Source organism: Camelina sativa, chromosome 7, assembly GCF_000633955.1.
Source record: "Camelina sativa cultivar DH55 chromosome 7, Cs, whole genome shotgun sequence".
In the NCBI taxonomy this organism is placed as follows: domain Eukaryota; kingdom Viridiplantae; phylum Streptophyta; class Magnoliopsida; order Brassicales; family Brassicaceae; genus Camelina; species Camelina sativa.
In genome coordinates, this window is record NC_025691.1 from 32,644,483 (window position 1) to 32,661,124 (window position 16,642).

Below are 16,642 nucleotides of genomic sequence, written 5' to 3' on the forward strand. Positions count from 1 at the left end.
GGGGGGGGGGGGGAGGGGGGACTAGTGATTTTCTCTAAACCAGAGTTATAGTCATTAGATTGTTGGATCTTCTTTGTGGTGAATTTGTTTAACCATATCGGAACCTTCTAAGTTACTCAGAGGTTTACTTTTTTCTTTTTTTTTTTAGCTGCAAAATTAATATTTTTAGGGGTTTTTAGTATTTAAATAAAGAGAAATTGGTAAATTTTCTTCAATTGTGGTGAAGCTTTTTTTTTTTATCTTTAATCATCGTGGTGAGTTCTTCATTCTCTAGATTTTGATTCATCCCAATCGAGTATGAAATTGTGAAGATCGTCGTTTGGATTCTGAATCTCCTGAAACCCTAATCAATCCCAAATCATCATCATCTCTCGATCACGCTTTTGATTTTTCTAAGTTTCGAGTGGATTTGTGGGTGAAACTTAATGTAATTTGCAAAAGTTTTGTTACTCTATGTTGAATGAATCTTAATAGTTCGTATGGGGTTTTTATTGTCTCGTGAAGTGGATTAAGACAGACTATAGCGTTAGGGTTTGGATCACAGAGTCAGAAATCGAAATCAGGGTTAAACACAATGTTAATTATGTTGTTTATTTGAGCTAAGATTACTGTCAAATCACAAAGTAACCAAGCTTCTCATTGGCTGAATTTGGAGATTGTTTAGTCATGTTCTTGAATGTAGTCTGGTATTAGTTTCTTCTCTGCTCCAATGGTCAAACTGCATTGTAGTTTCCGTTGTTTAGTTTTTGATGTAATGTAACCGAGCTTTTGATTTGATTCCAATGGCTAAATTTTTTCGAATTGTGCTCTTGTTTCAGCTTCTTTGCTTCAATTTTTTTTCAATGGTTAACTCGATCAAAGGAGTCTTCATCTCATGGTACATTACCTTCTCTTGTTAATATTGAAATCACTTTATCTTGCGTTGATGCCAAATCCTTGGTGTTTTTTTTGTTTTTTGCTTTTCTTGGTAGCGATGTTCCCATGGCGCAGTTCATTGCACATTTGAACGATTCGTTGCCTCCTTCACAGAAGTTTATAATTCAAGTACTGAAACTGGACACTACTTGTATGTTTGTGAAGCCGCAAGCAGAGGAGATGATTCATAGTGCCGTCATCAAGTTCAGGGACCAAAACTCTTACGCAAAGACGAATTGATCGTTTTACTTGGGATCTTATTATAGTGCGAGAGAGATCAACAAAGGATTTGTGTGAAATCTGTGATGAACCATACCATGTTTGTAAACGATTAGTGTGTGCAGGAATGAGATAATTTTTTCATTAGACTTAAGAGTTTAAGAATAAGACCTGAACGTTTCACACAAAAGCATTGAACCAATTTCATTAGCTTCTTCTTGTTTTACAACTTTTAGTAGTATTTGTGATATTCCATTATTCACAATGGAGACACACTGTTGAGTATTTTATGCTTTATATTATGGAAGCCTTTGTGCTATCTCATCATTTAGGAGGTCAGAGATATGATGAAGTTGTTGTTGTGGTAATGAGAACGCCGCGTTTTATGCCTAATGGTGGTGACAATAAAGTAAAGTATACCGGTTAAAGTTGTAACCGAATCGACATTGAACCGATTATAGGGTTTATACGGTTCNATTGAAATCACTTTATCTTGCGTTGATGCCAAATCCTTGGTGTTTTTTTTGTTTTTTGCTTTTCTTGGTAGCGATGTTCCCATGGCGCAGTTCATTGCACATTTGAACGATTCGTTGCCTCCTTCACAGAAGTTTATAATTCAAGTACTGAAACTGGACACTACTTGTATGTTTGTGAAGCCGCAAGCAGAGGAGATGATTCATAGTGCCGTCATCAAGTTCAGGGACCAAAACTCTTACGCAAAGACGAATTGATCGTTTTACTTGGGATCTTATTATAGTGCGAGAGAGATCAACAAAGGATTTGTGTGAAATCTGTGATGAACCATACCATGTTTGTAAACGATTAGTGTGTGCAGGAATGAGATAATTTTTTCATTAGACTTAAGAGTTTAAGAATAAGACCTGAACGTTTCACACAAAAGCATTGAACCAATTTCATTAGCTTCTTCTTGTTTTACAACTTTTAGTAGTATTTGTGATATTCCATTATTCACAATGGAGACACACTGTTGAGTATTTTATGCTTTATATTATGGAAGCCTTTGTGCTATCTCATCATTTAGGAGGTCAGAGATATGATGAAGTTGTTGTTGTGGTAATGAGAACGCCGCGTTTTATGCCTAATGGTGGTGACAATAAAGTAAAGTATACCGGTTAAAGTTGTAACCGAATCGACATTGAACCGATTATAGGGTTTATACGGTTCTGTGCAGTGTTCACAACTTCACTCACTTGCAAGTTGCAAGAGAATCATTCTGGAGAGCCATTTTTGAAGCAGTCAAGAGGATGAGGAGATCGATTGCGATTTCGATGACGGGCAAGAGATATATTCATCGGCTTACTCTGGCGAGAGGTAATCCTGGAAGCATTCCTGCTCTTTGTTGGAGACGATCTTTTTCTGATTACAGAGAGATATTGAGTAGGCGAAATGGGAAATTACAGGATTTGAAGTTAGATGATGCAATGGGTTTGTTTGGTAACATGGTCAAGTCTCGTCCTTTTCCTTCAATCATTGAGTTTAACAAACTGTTGAGTGCCATTGCCAAAATGAAGAAGTATGATGTTGTCATCTCCTTGGGCGAGCAGATGCAGAAGCTGGGGATTTCACACAGTCTCTATACATACAGTATCCTCATAAACTGTCTCTGCCGCTCTTCTCAACTCCCTCTTGCTTTAGCTATTTTGGGGAAGATGGTGAAACTCGGCTATGAGCCCAGTATTGTCACGCTTAACTCTCTTCTCAATGGTTTCTGTCACGGGAATAGGATTTGGGATGCCGTAGCTTTGGTTGATCAGATGGTGGAAATGGGATATCAACCCAATACGGTTACATTTAACACTCTGATTCATGGTCTTTTTTTCCACAACGAAGCTTCAGAAGCAGTGGCTTTAGTTGACCGGATGGCTTTAAAAGGCTGTCAACCGGACCTAGTGACATACGGTGTGGTAGTCAATGGACTATGTAAGAGAGGTGACATTGATTTGGCTTTAAATTTGCTCAAGAAGATGGAGAAAGGAAAAATTGAGGTCAATGTTGTAATCTACAGCACCGTCATTGATAGTCTTTGCAAATATAAACATTTGGAGGATGCTCTCAACCTGTTCAACGAAATGGAGAAGAAAGGAATTAGAGCCAATGTTGTTACCTACAACTCCCTCATAAGCTGCCTTGGTAATTACAGTAGATGGAGTGATGCCTCTAGATTACTCAGTGATATGATCATGAGGAAAATCAACCCAAATGTAGTCACTTTCAGCGCATTGATCGATGCGTTTGTGAAAGAAGGGAAGCTTCTAGAAGCTGAGAAATTGTATTCGGAGATGATTCAAAGGTCTATCGATCCTAATATTGCCACGTTCAATTCATTGATCAACGGGTTTTGCGTGCACGATCGTCTAAACGAGGCCAAGCATATGTTTTCTTTGATGGTTAGCAAGGATTGCCTCCCAAACGTAGTGGCATATACTACTCTTATAAAGGGATTTTGCAAGTGTAAAAGGGTAGATGATGCTATGGGGATCTTCTGCGACATGTCTCAAAGAGGATTGGTTGGAGACACTGTCACTTACAATACTCTTATCCAAGGATTTTTCCAAGCTGATGACTGTGATAATGCCCAAATGGTATTCAAAAAGATGGAATCTGACGGTGTGCCTCCCAGTATCGTGACTTACAACATCTTGTTAGATGGACTTTGTAAAAACGGGAAGCTAGAGAAGGCACTGGTGGTATTCGAGTATATGCAAAAGAGTAAACTGGAACTCAATATTTTCACATATAATATTATGATTGAAGGGATGTGCAAGGCTGGTAAGGTGGAAGATGGGTGGGATCTATTTTGTAGCCTCAACCTTAAAGGAGTGAAGCCTAACGTTGTAACCTATACTACAATGATGTCAGGCTTGTGTAGTAAACGCCTATTAGAGGAAGCAGATGCCTTGTTCAGAGAAATGAAAGTAGATGGGCCTCTTCCAGATAGTGGTACATATAATACGCTTATCAGGGCACATCTTAGAGATGGTGACGAAACCGCATCAGCAGAACTCATCAAAGAAATGAGGAGTTGCGGGTTTGCTGGAGATGCTTCAACTTTTGGCTTGGTCATTAATATGTTGCATGATGGGAGATTGGACAAAAGCTTTCTGGATATGCTTTCTTAAAACAGTTTAATCCTCAAGAGAAGAGGAGTGGCAGGGCATCTGTGTCTGTGAGGTCAATCAAGTACGTACAATATGTTGTTTCCTGTACACAAAAAGTTTCTGAATCTGTTTCTAATAGAAATATAAATGAATGTTGTTAGGTTTGATCATAGATTCATAGTGCTCTCCGATAGGTTTTTTTTTTCTTTTTCTGAAATGCTTCTTGTTTCTTTTACAAGAATAAGAGATCATTTCTTTGCTTGTTTCCAAATCTTTAAAGATTGGTCTCTCATATGCTTTGTACATCTGTTGTCTACTCGCAGGTAGAATCTGTGAGTTGAAAAAGGCAACCATACATTGCTGTAGAATTCTGTAGATCAAGCTCAGCTTTAATTAATGACGCTTTTCCAATGTAGATTTGGAAGATAGATTGGTTAGAGAGACTTTGTTCAAAAAAAAAAAAAAAAAAATTGGTTAGAGAGAGAGAGAGAGAGAGAGAATTGTCTGATTTGGCTAGGCTCCTATGAGATTACATATCTACTCAGAACAAAGACCTGAACGTTTCAAACAATTAGCTTCCACTACTTGTTGTATTTGAGTTTTGAGTATGAAGAATTTTAAAACGCTGAGTAAGGTGGTGACTGAGGAATTCAATCTCCGGTTATCTAGACCGGAGTGAGTGATTCAATTGAATTTGTTGAAGATTTTTCTTATGAAATTGGGTCAATTGTTAAAACGAAACCAAAATTAATAATACAAATTGAAAGAGAGATGACCGGTTTAAGAAAACCAGCTGTAACCGAATCGACAATGAACCGACTGCTCTCGATAATAGGGTTCAAACGATTCCGCGATTTTGCTGTTTCTTCACTCTCTAGTATCAGCCATTTTTGAAATCGAAGAGGATGAGGAGCTCGGTTGCGATTACGGGGAAGAGACTTCTTCATCGGCATACCCGGGTGATTACAGGTTCGGCTCCTGCTGCTCTTTGCGGTTTTTGTTGCTCGGGACGAGCTTTTTCTGGTCATAGTTATGATTACAGAGAGAGATTGAGCAAAACTCGGCTGAGTGATTTAAAGTTAGATGATGCTGTTGAGTTGTTCAGTGTTATGGTACAGTCTCGTCCCTTTCCTTCCATTGTTGATTTCAGTAAACTGTTGAGTGCTATTGCTAAGATGAAGAGGTTTGATGTTGTCATCTCTCTTGGTGAGCAGATGCAGAATTTGGGAATTTCACATAATCTCTACAGTTACAGCATTTTGATTAATGGACTCTGTAAGACTGGTGATATTGATTTGGCTTTAACTCTGCTCAAGAAGATGGAGAATGGGAAAATAGAGGCTGATGTTGTAATCTACAGCACAATCATTGATAGTCTTTGCAAATACAAACATTTGGATGATGCTCTCAACCTGTTCAACGAAATGGAGATCAAAGGAATTAGAGCCAATGTTGTTACCTACAACTCCCTCATAAGTTGCCTTTGTAATTACGGACGATGGAGTGATGCCTCTCAACTACTCAGTGATATGATCAAGAGGAAAATCAACCCTGATTTGGTCACTTTCAATGCATTGATCGATGCATTTGGGAAGGAGGGAAAGCTTACAGAGGCTGAGAAATTGTACGAGGAGATGATCAAAAGGTCAATAGATCCTAATATTTTCATTTACAGTTCATTAATCAATGGATTTTGTATGCATGATCGTCTAGAGGAGGCTAAGCAGATGTTTTCTTTGATGGTTAGCAAAAGCTGTAGAGGTGTAGAGGTTTAAAAAAGCTGTTCTTTTTGTAGTTTTTTAAACCTCTTGTAGAGAATCTTTGGGGGGGCGTAAATTAGAAAACTCAATGTAAAGAGAAAAAAAGAAAAAAGAGAGGGTAAAATATTAAGTACTACCAGTTTAGGCTCTTTGTTTCATTGTTTAGGTCCAAATGTAAAACTTTTTTGAGTTTGAAGTTGAAAGAGTTTATATATATTATAAGTTTACAACTAGCTTATTACAATTCTACTATTGAAAGGTTGTGTGGGAACTGAAACCAGCTTTCGTTTGCTAAAGCTTAGTATAGTGTTTCTTTTTTCTTTTTCTTTTTTGGCGCAATGCTAAGGAAATAATATAGTGAATGACCCATTTTTCTTGGATAATTTTTAGTGAATTGACTGAGCAAGTCGGTATCTTACTATTATGGTTTAGGTGAGGTTCAATTCACAGGGCACTTAATTCGTAGAATAGTACTCGATTTGTTGTTGATTATCAAAAGAAGAATTTGGCTTAGAGACGACTAAAAATAAAATAAAATAAAAGCAAGGACCGGTTAAAGAAAACCAGCTGTAACGGAATCAACATTGAACCGCCTGCTCTCGATTACATTAGGGTTTATTCGATTGAACAATGTTGCTGCTGGATTGATCAGTGAATAATACACAGTACTGGGAAAAGCCATTTCGAAGCAATCAAGAGGATATGAGGAGATCGATTGCGACGGGGAAGAGATATTTCCAACTGGCCAGAGGTAATCCCGGAAGCGTTCCTGCTCTTTATTGGAGACGATCTTTTTCTGATTACAGAGAAAAACTGAGTAGACGAAATGGGAAATTACAGGATTTGAAGTTAGACGATGCGATTGGTTTGTTCGGTGATATGGTTCAGTGTCGTCCTTTGCCTTCAATTATTGATTTCAGTAAATTGTTGAGTACCATTGCCAAAATGAAGAAGTTTGATGTTGTCATCTCCTTGGGCGAGCAGATGCACAAGTTGGGGATTTCTCATAATCACTATACTTACAGCATTTTGATTAACTGTTTTTGTCGACGCTCTCAAGTCTCTCTTGCTTTAGCTATTTTGGGGAAGATGATGAAACTCGGCTATGAGCCTAGCATTGTCACGCTTTCTTCGCTTCTCAATGGATACTGCTGCCACAGTATGAGGATTTCAGAGGCAGTTGCTTTGGTTGATCAGATGGTGGAAATGGGATATCAACCCAATACGGTTACATTTAACACTCTGATTCATGGTCTTTTTCTCCACAACGAAGCTTCCGAAGCTGTGGCTTTAGTTGAGCGGATGGCTGAGAAAGGTTGTCAACCAGATCTGGTTACTTACGGTGTGGTGGTAAATGGAGTATGTAAGAGAGGTGACATTGATTTGGCTTTAAGTATTCTCAAGAAGATGGAGAAAGGAAAATTAGAGGCTGGTGTTGTAATCTACAACACAGTCATCGATGCTCTTTGCAAATACAAGCATGTGAATGATGCGCTTGACCTATTCAACGAAATGGAGAACAAAGGAATTAGAGCCAATGTTGTTACCTACAACTGCCTCATTAGTTGCCTTTGTAATTACGGAAGATGGACTGATGCCTCTCAACTACTTAGAGATATGATTGAGAGGAAAATCAACCCAAATGTAGTCACTTTCAGCGCCTTGATCGATGCGTTTGTCAAAGAAGGGAAGCTTCTAGAAGCTGAGAAATTGTATGCGGAGATGATTCAAAGGTCTATCGATCCTGATATTGTCACGTTCAATTCATTGATCAACGGGTTTTGCATGCACGATCGTCTAAACGAGGCCAAGCATATGTTTTCTTTGATGGTTAGCAAGGATTGCCTACCAGACATAGTGACATATAATACTCTTATAAAAGGATTTTGTAAGTCTAAGAAAGTAGAAGAAGGTATGGAAGGCTTCCGTGAGATGTCTCAAAGAGAATTGGTTGGAGACACATTCACTTACACCACTCTTATACAAGGATTTTTCCAAGCTGATGATTGTGATCATGCCCAAATGGTATTCAAAAAGATGGAATCTGATGGTGTGCCTCCCAGTATCGTGACTTACAACATTTTGTTAGATGGACTTTGTAAAAACTGGAAGCTAGAGAAGGCGTTGGTGATCTTCGAGTATATGCAAAAGAGTGAACTGGAACTTAGTATTGTCACATATAATATTATGATTGAAGGGATGTGCAAGGCTGGGAATGTGGAAGATGGGTGGGATCTATTTTGTACCCTCAACCTTAAAGGAGTGAAGCCTAACGTTGTAACCTATACCACAATGATCTCAGGATTTTGTAGGAAAGGTTTAAAGAATGAAGCAGGTGCCTTGTTCAACAAAATGAAAGAAGACGGACCTCTTCCAAATAGCGATACTTATAATACGCTGATTAGGGCGCATCTTAGAGATGGTGACAGAGCAGCGTCAGCGGAACTCATCAGAGAAATGTGGAGTTGCGGGTTTGTTGGAGATGCTTCAACTTTTGGCTTGGTCACAGATATGTTGTTTGATGGGAGACTGGACAAAAGCTTCTTGGAAATGCTTTCTTAAGACATCCTGAGGTTGATTAATTTTTCATGCTGCTTGTCTATTGGTTACTTCTAAACAGTCATTATGTTCTCACGTTACATGTGGATATAGACGTCTTTGTGGTGAATCAGAATTTTATTTTACCTTTCTATTGGTTACTTCTTTTTGGTGGAGTCTTTAACGTTCTCATGTTGCTGTGTCTAAGCTTTATGAACATGACTGATACTGTTCTTTGTTAATTTCTAGTTAGGTTGCAAACAACAAGAGTTGATCCACACCCTTCAAGAAGATTTCAGTTTTCGAATAGATGTTTGTGGCTCGAAGGAGGGTTTTGTTTCGTTTCTCACCATGCCTCTGCTTCCCAAAGCTCTCCTCATATTTGGAACTGTAATGCTAAATGGAGCCATTCATGTCAGTTTACTGATGGAAAACTGGGTTTTTGGTGTAAATTTCTTGTGAACTACAAAGCTTTTTTTACATATTGTTATCTGCTTAGCGTATGTTTTACAAGTGTTTTGGGGATCTTGTAGGAGATGAAAAAAAAAAGCTCACAAATTGGTGATTACCACTTGATAGATTGAAATAATTTTAGATTTGTGTAAAAAAAAGCTCATTAAGATGGATAAATTGCTGGTCTCCTACTCTGTTATCTCGAGGTAACTACAAAATTTTTATACTTTATGCCATGTTTAAAAATGATGCTATTGCTTTGTTACAGGATTTGAAGTTAGATGATGCTATTGCTTTGTTCAGTGACATGGTCAAGTCTCGTCCTTTCCCTTCCATTATCGAGTTCAGTAAATTGTTGAGTGTTATTGCTAAGATGAAGAAGTATGATGTTGTAGAAGTTGAAAAGGAACTGATAGGATCTCACGCTGCTCTCTTGTCCACAAGTTCTGATATTAAAACACCCCAGCCCGTTAAACCTTTTGATTGCGTCGACATGTAGTTGGAGCTTTCCATTATAATGTTCTCATTGTTGGAACTTTCTTCCAGCTGTTTAATATCTTATGTTTCTTATCCAGAAGCTGTACTAGTAGTTGGAGTTACATGTTTTGCAATAGAGATGACTCTTCGGGATAATGTCCATGGTTTTAGTGGTGATTAAAGAGGGAGGAATGTCGGGCTAGTACATTGATGAGGTGAGTTGAGTCACAATGATATGTGTTTATTATGTTGTCGAGTGTCTTATCATTTCTCTGTTTTTTTTTGGTGATTTGTTTGTATGACCTCTATGAGACTTTTGTTGTTGCTCTTCTCGTATGTTCCCGTGAAAATTACTGTTGTGGGTTAAAGATCATTTCAAAATATTGAAGGACAATGCTGCTATCTCATATTTTACTTCTTGTTAACCGCTACCACTTGGATGTGTATTAGGCTTGGGGTTTCTATCTTATATTATAGTTGGTTTGATGCTTTTTTTTATGTCTTCAACTTACTAATATGTTAATTGGTTGCTGAAGTTTTTTTCCCTTTTTTTCCAGCTAGATGATGATGATGATTATATTCCGAATGAATTGCATGGGAATGATGATGGTATAGTGCCAGACTCGGTGTATGAGGATGTAGGTCAGTTTCCAGTTCTAGTCAGTAGCAGGAAGAAACGAAGAAATGAAGATATGGGTAGCAGAACAAACCGTTTAAAAGTGTAATACTTTTATCAAGAGGGAGGGCGATATGTTATGAAGAAATTCATGGGCTAATAAAAACAGTGGTGTGCCTCTACGGTTTCAGGCAAAGATGTTCAGGATATGACATTGGAGGGAGGATGCAAACATTTCAGATCATGGTTTTCACTGGTGGCAACGGTGATGTGGTTGAAAACTTCTCCACTGCAGATCCTATGTTGTGTGACAATTCCGCCATAACACATGATGGAGTGTATAATTTATTCCCTCAACAACATTCCCGATGCTGAAAATAATCTCAACTTTTTCGACAATGGACACTTTGAGGATGTGGACAACATTGCTTAGGTAAAAAACGTAAGATATTCTCCTTTAGAATCTTTAACGCATTGGGGGCTCATCGCTTATAGGAGAAACATGTTATCATTGTAATTAATTAGCTTACAACTTTCGGCTTGAATAGTCTTAATAATGATAACATGTTTTCTTCTGCTCAGCCAAACGAGGGGACAGAAGGTGCGATGACAGATGATTTAAAACCAGACAAAATGTTGGAAAATCAAAGAACCCCTATGCTGCAGGTTGAAGTTTTTTTCGGACAACAGTGAGTCCAGCCATACTTTGGAAGATGAGTATGTATATACTGTTGCGGGCAATTCAGCTCAAGGAAAATCATTAGAAAATGTAATTAATACGAGTTCGCAAAAGATGTATCTGAAGCCATCAGGGTTTGTTCCTTTTCAATAACTACAACTTCTACTGTTGGTTGATATACTAACAAGTAACGACCCACAATTTTGTAAAAACTTTTGGCTTGCGGTCTGATATTTTTCCTGTGTTCAAAATATTTGGGTTGATTCATGGGTTTTTTTATCCACAACAAAGCTTCCGAAGCTGTGGCTTTTCTAGTATTGATTAAAAGTTACAGGTTGATACATTACAACTGATTGATCAAATAAAGGCACACCAAATTTTATGTACACGTCACAATAATTTCTTCATATGTACAGAGAGAAAAAAAAAAACAGAGTTTTGAAAAAATCAAACAAACAGTTTCTCTGTTCGATTCTCTTCTCTCCATCCATTGTAAACGTTTGCAATGTAATCTTCGATCCTGCTCGTCAAGGTATCATCATCATCATCACCATGGGAATGATGATGATCATCATCATGGTTTTCAACACCATCATCACCACCATCTTGATTCCATTGGCTACAATCCTCATCATCATCAACTTCGTGATAACCATCATAATAACCAAAACTATCATCATAGTAATACCTTGGGAGATTACAACAGTCTCTGTTCTTGTCTATGTTTTCACCATCAAGCATACTGTCTTCTTCAAAAGTGTACAAAACACAGGAATCTTCGTTTTCTTCGTAAACAGAGCGATTACGATCTATGACAAGCAAGAAAAGAACCAAACAGAGGAAAAGGAAAATAAGAAGAGGATTTGGAGGATTGTTGAAATATCTCAAGAAGAAAAAGAGCATGAATGTTGAAACAACTGTTCTCCAGATCATCTCCATGCCATTGATTATAATGTTGAGCTTCTTCATTTGGGCTCTATCTATATCAATAAAAGAGTAACTTTCCAGGGAAAACAAAAATCGAATTTAAGAGTTAGCTTTCCGGGGAAATACCATGAATTATGCTGAGACAGTGAGTGGAATAAGTCTGTTGTGTGAAGTTATTAAAACTTCCAAGCTCAAGGTATATACTTTGTATATAATAATCTTAAAGATTCTTAATATTCTAATTAAGGATACGTGTTGTACACATGTCTGTTTCTTGCTACGCAAGTTCTAACTATATTTATATGTTCTTGAGAGAGAGAAGTTTACGACTCTTGAAATGGTCACAATTTTTTATTTAAGTTATGATTACGCCGTTTATCTCATTTTTAAAAGTAATATTTTATATATGCAGATGAGTAAAATATAAAATAATATGTAACTTTTTTTGTGTGTGTGTGATCATAAAAGTTACATATTATTTTACATATTTACTCATCTGCATATAGAAAAAAGAAGGTAGAATTACAATCCGTAATCTATAGTATAAGAAGTAACTCATTAATTTTTTTTCACATATTTTCACAGCATTTACATGACTCAACAAAACTCTACCTACAATAGAGTCAAAACCTATATCATCCTCTCTTATATTACGTACCAATATTGGTTTTCACACACATTACATGACATGAACAAGAAGCCATTCTCCTATATATATATTCTTTTTCTTTTTTTTTTTTTTTTCCTATATATATATTCACTCTTTCGTAACACATAAAATCAAAATTTGAAACGTTAAAAAAATGGAGGGTACAAAGCAAGGAGACAATGAATACATTTTCCGCAGTCTGTATCCATCTGTGCCCATTCCTGAAAAGCTTACACTGGTATCCACTTTCTATATCTTGTGCATTCCATACTTAAGACTAATCGTACATTCTTATTCGTTTCAAGTTTCGTATAGTTTTTTTTTTTTGGGGGTCAGATTCCGTTTATATACTAATGAAAACTTAATACTATTTACTAATGTCTATATATGTGAAAAAGCCTGAATTTGTGCTCCAAGGAGTTGAAGAATACACAGAGAATGTGGCGTTTGTAGAAGCGGTGACGGGAAAAGCGGTGACGTACGGTGATGTAGTGAGGGACACGAAGAGGCTTGCCAAAGCGTTGACTTCTCTCGGACTAAGGAAAGGTCAAGTAATGGTTGTGGTTCTACCAAACGTCGCTGAGTATGGGATTATTGCCCTTGGCATTATGTCTGCCGGTGGAGTCTTCTCCGGCGCTAATCCGACGGCTCTTGTCTCCGAGATCAAGAAGCAAGTTGAATCTTCCGGTGCCAAAGGAATCATCACTGATGCTACTAATTATGAGAAGGTAAATTAAACATGAATTCGGGTTGGTTCGGTTTGGTATATGGTATAGACTAGAAACCAAACCAGATTGAAATAAATCAACAAACCAAATTTGATTAATTTCAATTTGGTGTCGTATAATGTCGATTTAGTTTTTGGTTTGAAATTTGATTTTGATTAATAACCATGTCATAAGTAGACCGCCTAATTCTAATCAATTATACTATATAAATAGAATTCTTCTTAATGGTCCGATTAAATTATGTTATTTAGTCTATGTAATAATTTCCAATTTCTTCAGAGTTATTATAGTTTCGGTAATCATGTACTTATTTTGGACAGGTGAAAACACTAGGTTTACCGGTGATAGTGTTAGGTGAAGAGAAGATCGAAGGAGCAGTAAACTGGAAAGATCTTCTAGAAGCAGGAGACAGATCCGGAGATAACGACAAAGAAGAGATTCTTCAGACAGATCTCTGTGCACTTCCATTCTCTTCAGGCACAACAGGATTGCAAAAAGGAGTAATGCTCACGCATCGCAATCTCATAGCCAATCTTTGCTCCACTCTCTTCAGTGTCAGGTCTGAAATGATCGGTCAGATCGTGACGCTTGGTTTGATCCCCTTCTTTCACATTTACGGTATCGTTGGGATATGTTGTGCTACGATGAAGAATAAAGGCAAAGTTGTTGCAATGAGTCGGTACGATTTAAGGATTTTCCTGAATGCTTTGATCGCGCATCAGGTTTCGTTTGCGCCCATTGTTCCGCCGATTATATTGAACCTTGTTAAGAATCCGATCGTTGATGAGTTTGATCTTTCGAAGCTTAAACTTCAATCTGTTATGACTGCTGCTGCTCCCTTAGCTCCTGAGCTTCTCACTGCCTTCGAAGCCAAGTTTCCTAACGTCCAAGTCCAAGAGGTAAGTATTATTACAAGACTTCTATATTTGTTATTAGCTTCTATGGAACTGAACCGTTGTTTCACATTAATTATATAGGCTTATGGATTAACGGAGCATAGTTGCATTACGTTAACTCACGGAGATCCAGCTAAAGGACAAGGGATCGCGAAACGAAACTCGATCGGCTTCATACTTCCGAATCTCGAGGTGAAGTTCATAGATCCTGAAACCGGCCGGTCACTCCCGAAGAACACTTCCGGTGAGCTCTGTGTGAGGAGCCAATGTGTAATGCAAGGTTACTTCATGAACAAGGAAGAAACTGAGAAGACAATTGATGAACAAGGTTGGCTTCACACAGGAGATATAGGTTACATTGATGATGATGGAGATATCTTCATCGTTGATCGTATCAAAGAACTTATTAAATACAAAGGTTTTCAGGTAAGTTTTGATTCATTCGTTTTGGAGAATGTTATATGCCAAATTTATTTGGTTCATATTGGTTTTTCAAAGTTTTGGTGTTATTATTCGGGTAGGTTGCTCCGGCCGAGCTTGAAGCCATACTACTCACTCACCCATCCGTTGAAGACGTTGCCGTCGTGCCGTGAGTATATTATATATATATATATATATAGCCCTACTGGTTTCTTGAAACTAATTAATATTTTTAGATTTTTTTTAATTAATCAATTATGAAATGAAAAGGTTACCGGACGAGGAAGCCGGGGAGATCCCGGCGGCTTGCGTGGTGATAAATCCGAAAGCTACAGAGAAGGAAGAAGACATTCTCAACTTTGTTGCAGCAAATGTGGCTCATTACAAGAAGGTCCGAGCAGTCCATTTTGTGGATTCTATTCCCAAATCTCTCTCTGGTAAAATCATGAGAAGGCTTCTTCGGGACAAAATCCTCAGCATCAACAAGAAATAGAAAAAGAAAAAAAAAAACTCTTACAAGCTTTAATTTAATCAATAAATACTCTGTGTGGTTTTTATTTACATAACACAAATATTTAAAAGGAAAACCAGTCAGCTAATTTTACTTAGATTTCTATCCACACTTTTTCAGCCTTCGACACCCGATTAGCTTGGCCAAATATTGCATATCTTACTTCTCCTTTGAAATCGAATTTTCCGCATGGATTCTCATGTTATCGATAGATTAATATTCAGATCATATCCTCCCACATATATATTAACATTTTGAAAATATATTTTGTATTTTACCATTATAGTTATATTTATTTAATTTAAATCACTCTAAATCTCTCTACCAAATCAATAAGATTACTAAAATCAACAAAATATCATAAAAATGAAAATGTGTGTGTTTTTTTTTTTTAATTTCTCTACAATCTCTTTAAAAATTTGACGCAGATAAATTTACACAGCAAAAATGCTCAAAAAACAGTTTCTTTTTAAACTCTCTACCATCTCCTTTGAAACAAGTTTGATGTCCGGAAAAGTGATCAAACTTGTAGTTTAATGTTTAAAGGCACTTAAAGAAGAGATCTGTGTGTAAACAGGAAAAGTATTGAGAAAACCAGTTTCTGCAAAACCAGTACTCAAAAAGAGCATTAAAAATCTTAACTTTAAGCAAGGTAAAAAAAAAAAAAGAAGTTTTTTCTTTATCTTGTTGGGACGAGACAACATCGAAACTGGTTTGGGTATGTGACAATAAGACCAACGCATTCGATGCAGCGATTTATCGATGGAACGTTTCCGTATGTGCCTCGCCTCGTGGTGGGTATTTGTCTATTTGACATTTAGGCCTTCCCCAACGGGGAGTTTTAAGAGGGTATGTAACTCGAAAGAAGGAAAAAAATGAAGAGGCTCTCTTATTTAGTATACTGGATTTGAGAATAAGAGACTGTACGTGTTAATTATTTGTTGGCCAAAAAAAAACTTGACTATGTTCTCTTTCTCCTCTCTCTCTCTCTCTCTCTACGAAGATATTGAAAAATCAGAATAGAAATTGAGTGATTCAATTTCTTGTGACCTCCTGCGATGCATATAATCTGAGAACAAAGGGGCATGAGCTTGAGACCAGAGACGCTGAGCATGAGAAGCTTAAGTTGGAGTTGAAGAAACTTCAGAAGATGAAGGAGTTCAAACCTAACATGGTATAACCCTCTAGATCTATTGCTTTTGGTTCTCGATTTGGTGATTAGATTAGAATTTGGTTTGGTTTTGGATTGATAGAAGTTTGTGATTTTGGATTGATAAAGCTCTACTATTTTCTGTTAGTTTCATGTTTTGTCAATGTAGAAGTTATCATTAAAGATTATCCAACTCAGTGAGGTCTCTTATTGCTACAATTGACAAAATTTTGCAGATGAAAAAAGAGTTGCAGAGAGTGGAATCTTCTGGTAAAGCTTTTGCATCCGCATGTTTGTCCTCCAACAAAGCTTTTAGCTGATGTTCAGCTGCTTGATGATCTCATTTCTGTTTGGTTGCATTGGTGAATCTGACGTTTATGTGTCATGAACTAGTGCACTAGTGCTGTCGTCTGCCTACTTTTGGGTTTGAGTTTTTTGCTTCTTCTTCTTAAACGAGAGAAGAGTATGAAAGCCCTTGAACGAGAGAAGAGAAAGAAAGAGCTAGAGACCAAGAAGAAAAATTCAAGAATCGCACCAACCAAAGAGGTTACTACTTTAGTTTTTTTTTTTTTTTTTTTTTTTTTT

General features: G+C 37.2%; 6 protein-coding genes and 1 long non-coding RNA gene across 9 annotated transcripts; 6 read left to right on the forward strand and 1 right to left on the reverse strand.

Moving 5' to 3' along the window:
- On the forward strand, positions 2,400 to 4,274 carry LOC104703901 (pentatricopeptide repeat-containing protein At1g63070, mitochondrial-like). Of its 2 annotated transcripts, none has more exons than XM_010419992.1 (2): positions 2,400 to 3,445; positions 3,548 to 4,274. In XM_010419992.1, the coding sequence occupies exons 1-2, from the start codon at positions 2,400 to 2,402 to the stop codon at positions 4,272 to 4,274; spliced, it is 1,773 nt and encodes a 590-aa protein (XP_010418294.1). The 2 variants fall into 2 exon arrangements, with proteins under 2 accessions (XP_010418294.1, XP_019083088.1); XM_019227543.1 differs by lacking the exon at positions 2,400 to 3,445 and having other exon boundaries at positions 3,627 to 3,842; positions 3,921 to 4,274.
- On the forward strand, positions 5,159 to 6,028 carry LOC104705191 (pentatricopeptide repeat-containing protein At1g62680, mitochondrial-like). The gene has a single exon (XM_010421165.1). It carries the CDS (start codon positions 5,159 to 5,161, stop codon positions 6,026 to 6,028), a length of 870 nt encoding a protein of 289 aa, XP_010419467.1.
- LOC104705192 (pentatricopeptide repeat-containing protein At1g62670, mitochondrial-like) lies at positions 6,716 to 7,919 on the forward strand. Its single transcript, XM_019227210.1, has 2 exons — positions 6,716 to 7,843; positions 7,896 to 7,919. Exons 1-2 carry the CDS (start codon positions 6,716 to 6,718, stop codon positions 7,917 to 7,919), a joined length of 1,152 nt encoding a protein of 383 aa, XP_019082755.1.
- On the forward strand, positions 7,928 to 8,575 carry LOC109125600 (pentatricopeptide repeat-containing protein At1g63070, mitochondrial-like). Its single transcript, XM_019227540.1, has 2 exons — positions 7,928 to 8,140; positions 8,222 to 8,575. The coding sequence occupies exons 1-2, from the start codon at positions 7,928 to 7,930 to the stop codon at positions 8,573 to 8,575; spliced, it is 567 nt and encodes a 188-aa protein (XP_019083085.1).
- Positions 11,048 to 11,765, reverse strand: LOC104703903. Of its 2 annotated transcripts, XM_019227427.1 has the most exons (2): positions 11,465 to 11,765; positions 11,048 to 11,395 (listed from the first exon to the last, which is right to left on the reverse strand). In XM_019227427.1, the coding sequence occupies exons 1-2, from the start codon at positions 11,743 to 11,745 to the stop codon at positions 11,224 to 11,226; spliced, it is 453 nt and encodes a 150-aa protein (XP_019082972.1). In that variant the 5' UTR covers positions 11,746 to 11,765; the 3' UTR covers positions 11,048 to 11,223. The 2 variants fall into 2 exon arrangements, with proteins under 2 accessions (XP_019082972.1, XP_010418295.2); XM_010419993.2 differs by having other exon boundaries at positions 11,048 to 11,765.
- On the forward strand, positions 12,500 to 15,130 carry LOC104703904 (4-coumarate--CoA ligase-like 1). Its single transcript, XM_010419994.1, has 6 exons — positions 12,500 to 12,590; positions 12,751 to 13,080; positions 13,401 to 13,979; positions 14,058 to 14,402; positions 14,498 to 14,565; positions 14,667 to 15,130. The coding sequence occupies exons 1-6, from the start codon at positions 12,507 to 12,509 to the stop codon at positions 14,887 to 14,889; spliced, it is 1,629 nt and encodes a 542-aa protein (XP_010418296.1). The 5' UTR covers positions 12,500 to 12,506; the 3' UTR covers positions 14,890 to 15,130.
- Positions 15,912 to 16,347, forward strand: LOC104703909. The gene is made up of 2 exons (XR_754254.2): positions 15,912 to 16,081; positions 16,294 to 16,347. It is a non-coding gene; the product is annotated as an uncharacterized LOC104703909 (long non-coding RNA).